At 45.7% G+C, this 2,949-nt stretch overlaps 1 protein-coding gene across 1 annotated transcript in view; it reads right to left on the reverse strand.

The window, feature by feature from the left end:
- Nucleotides 1–940: 940 nt before the first annotated feature.
- SHOX2 (short stature homeobox 2) overlaps nucleotides 941–2,949 on the reverse strand; it is a 10,770-nt gene continuing 8,761 nt past the window's right edge. Inside the window, exon 8 of the mRNA XM_014537971.1 lies at nucleotides 941–1,150. Within this exon, the coding sequence (XP_014393457.1) occupies nucleotides 941–1,150 (210 nt within the window). The remainder of the gene's footprint in view (nucleotides 1,151–2,949) is intronic.

The raw sequence follows: 2,949 nt of genomic DNA on the forward strand, positions 1-2,949 counted from the left end.
CTGCGCGGCCGCTTCAAAGCGCGCTCCGCCGCGGGCAGATGTTTATTATGAAACGAGGGACGCGCGTCTGTCGGGAGACGCGCAAGGCCTGCGCGCCGAAGACGTCCCTAGTCTTGGTCTCTGGTCTTTGAAAGCAAAAAGATAAATATGAACGTATCACCCCTTCCTACGCCAAGGAACAGATTTGCATGCGAACTCAACACGGGAGAGGGCCGGGTGGGGGAGACGGGAGTGCGGCCAGAGGACGCAGAGGTAGATTTTCGCAGGGGGTGCCTCCCATTCCTAGAGCCCGGCGGGGAAGGAGGGTTCTGCCCCGGGCCGGGCCGGGCCAGGGACGATCTTCCCGGTTTCTACCAACCCCCAGACCCGCAGCGTCTTTGGGCTTTACTGGGGAGATTTGTTATGGGACAGGGGGCCCAAAGGGGACGGAGGGAAGGGCTCTTCTGTGTTCTGAGGGCTAAGACCCGGCTTTTTCTGATCACGGTCATGGTCCTGGCTTCTACCTTTTCCTAAATTTAACCAATCCAAGAAGCTGCTTCGGTCCAGAAGTTAAACTGGAGGGCGAGGTGGGGTATCTGCCCTTCCCAGCGCCTTGGCCCCCCTCCGCGGCTCTTGCCCTGCTCCCCCAAATCATCGCCTGCCCATCTCCGGGGAGGGTCGGCGACTTGGGACTGAGTGTTAGTTATGCCACAATTAACCCAAGTGACTTTTGCGTCGCGTGATTCCGCTTCTCTTCCTACCCAAAGTATGTCCCAAATAAACTTCTTCAAGGGTCAAAGTGCAGCAAAATGAAGAATGAGAGTCCATCTTGGGGAAGGGGGTTATTCTAGTTTGTTATTTTATATATTATTTGTTTCTTTATTGACTTGGTGTAAAAATAAATCCGGATTCTATGCCAAGTGGATAAAATGGGGGAGGGGGAGTTTGGTTCAGTGTGGTGTCACAGAGTCACTGTTCTCACGGCCCCGTGATTGCGGCTTGTAGGCGCAGAGGTGAGCGCTTTCCAAGTTGGTGTAATCGACAGATACACATTCATCAAAAAGGAAGAAGGAAAGACTATCTCGGATAGTTTAATAACAACAGGAACAAAGATGACGCGAACCCCATCAAATGAAACAATACTATTTTCATTCAATTGATCGCAAAGTGTCTTCAATGAATAACTTGGCACTTATTTAAAAGGTTTTAACAGAGGTGAAACCGAAACATTTTGTACCGACAATACGTCATGGAAATAACAGCATCTTCTTTTGTTTAAAATAACTTAATACACTAGAAAAAATATGGCAAATATAAATAATTTGTTTTCATGGAGAACAAATAGTTACAAAGCTCAACCGCATACTCAAGTTCAGTGAAAAGAGCTTTTCTTCTTTCTTGTAAATAAGAAGGAAAAAAAACAAACAAAAAAACTAAGGAGGCTTTCTAGAGCATGGGATACAGATTGCTTAGTCCAGGGTATCCCATTTTAAACAGCTACATGAACCGAAACAAACAAAAAAGTACTTTAATATACACCTTTGTGAGATAAAATGCAAATGTCGAAAGTCAACCATCAGTTCACACATTATAGCCAAAATAAACTTTGTTCGTGTGTATCAACATATTTTACAGAAACCTAGTGCCTGTATCTAGCTGGGTTTTGTTTAAGGTGAGTGGGACGGGATAGAGAGGGGGAAATAAAGCAGGGTCCTCAAATAGGACTGCAGGTAACCAGCAGGAGGGTAGACAAGAAAAGGGGGAGGGGAAGGGACAGGGACGACCACTGAGGGCCTCCTATGGGCACCTTGGGAGGCGCTGTACCTTCATTATTTTATTTGGTCTTCTTTTGTTTTCTTTTGCCTTTCCCCACATTGTCTGCCCGCCTCCGTGTTCTTGGGACAATCAGAGTGTAAAGTTTTTCCCTTCCAACTTTTTTTTCTTTTGTCCCCAAGGATCAAAGACTGGGCACAAGTATATAGAGATAGATATAGATAGACATCAATTTCCAGATGCTTTTGGTATTGTTTTTCGTACTGAAGATGAAAATGAAGTAAGTACATGTGAGTAAGCAGGGAGGGGGGAGACACCATCAATGGAATAAAAGTAACATGCAAACTGGAATTTACTGCCAACAGCCTGGACAGTTCTGCCGTAATTTCCTCAGAGAAATCATTGTCTCTGGTATCATTTTTTTTGTATTAATATCATTTTTTTCTCTCCTTGTTTTTATACTCTCTTCCCTCTTCTTGCTCTTCCGTTCGTGGTGGTTTTTAACTCAAAGTATCTGATTCAAAGTAAAAGGAGGCCCGCCTCTCTTATCAAAGTTCTCGTATTAAAATGAACTTCGCAGAAAAAGGTCAGTTTCAAAACCTGTGAACTTCCCAGCTGCGCACCTTTTTAAAAAAATCTTAACTCTTTAAATAAGTATACCTCTTCCTTCTGTTTTGCCTTCTTTGCCCATGGGGGCGGGCATACACTTTCAGTTGGTAACTCCCCAACCCCCCCCCCATTCTCTCGAGATTCTTCCAGGTTATTTTTCCATATTTTTAAACATATAAAATACTTTAATTTGTGTGTGTGTGTTCCTTGGTTCTCTCTCCGATTTCAGCTTCTTTCAAATAGTAATCAGAAACACGTTCCCTTTCTCTGTTTTCTGTTTGTCTCTTCTACTTTTTTTGTTCATTTTTTAATTAACAGGATTTTTATTTCTGAGCAAGAGTCCATCTTTGCAGCTTTGCCAGAAGCCACACTCCGGTGTCCCTGCACTCCCGTGTCCAACATCTCTCCAGACTTCCCCAAACCCGCTCCTGCAAAGCTGAATGCTAGGCCCTTGGATAGCTGCACGGTCAGCAGCCACCGCGTGGACGCGCCTTGAGGGATCGCAGGTCCAGCGCTGAGTCCTGCCCTCCGAGTCGGAGATGCTGAAGCGGGCAAGGGGCGATCAGCCGGGCGGCAAGAGGCTGGGCT

The sequence above is a fragment of the Myotis brandtii genome, unplaced genomic scaffold (assembly GCF_000412655.1).
Source record: "Myotis brandtii unplaced genomic scaffold, ASM41265v1 scaffold186, whole genome shotgun sequence".
In the NCBI taxonomy this organism is placed as follows: domain Eukaryota; kingdom Metazoa; phylum Chordata; class Mammalia; order Chiroptera; family Vespertilionidae; genus Myotis; species Myotis brandtii.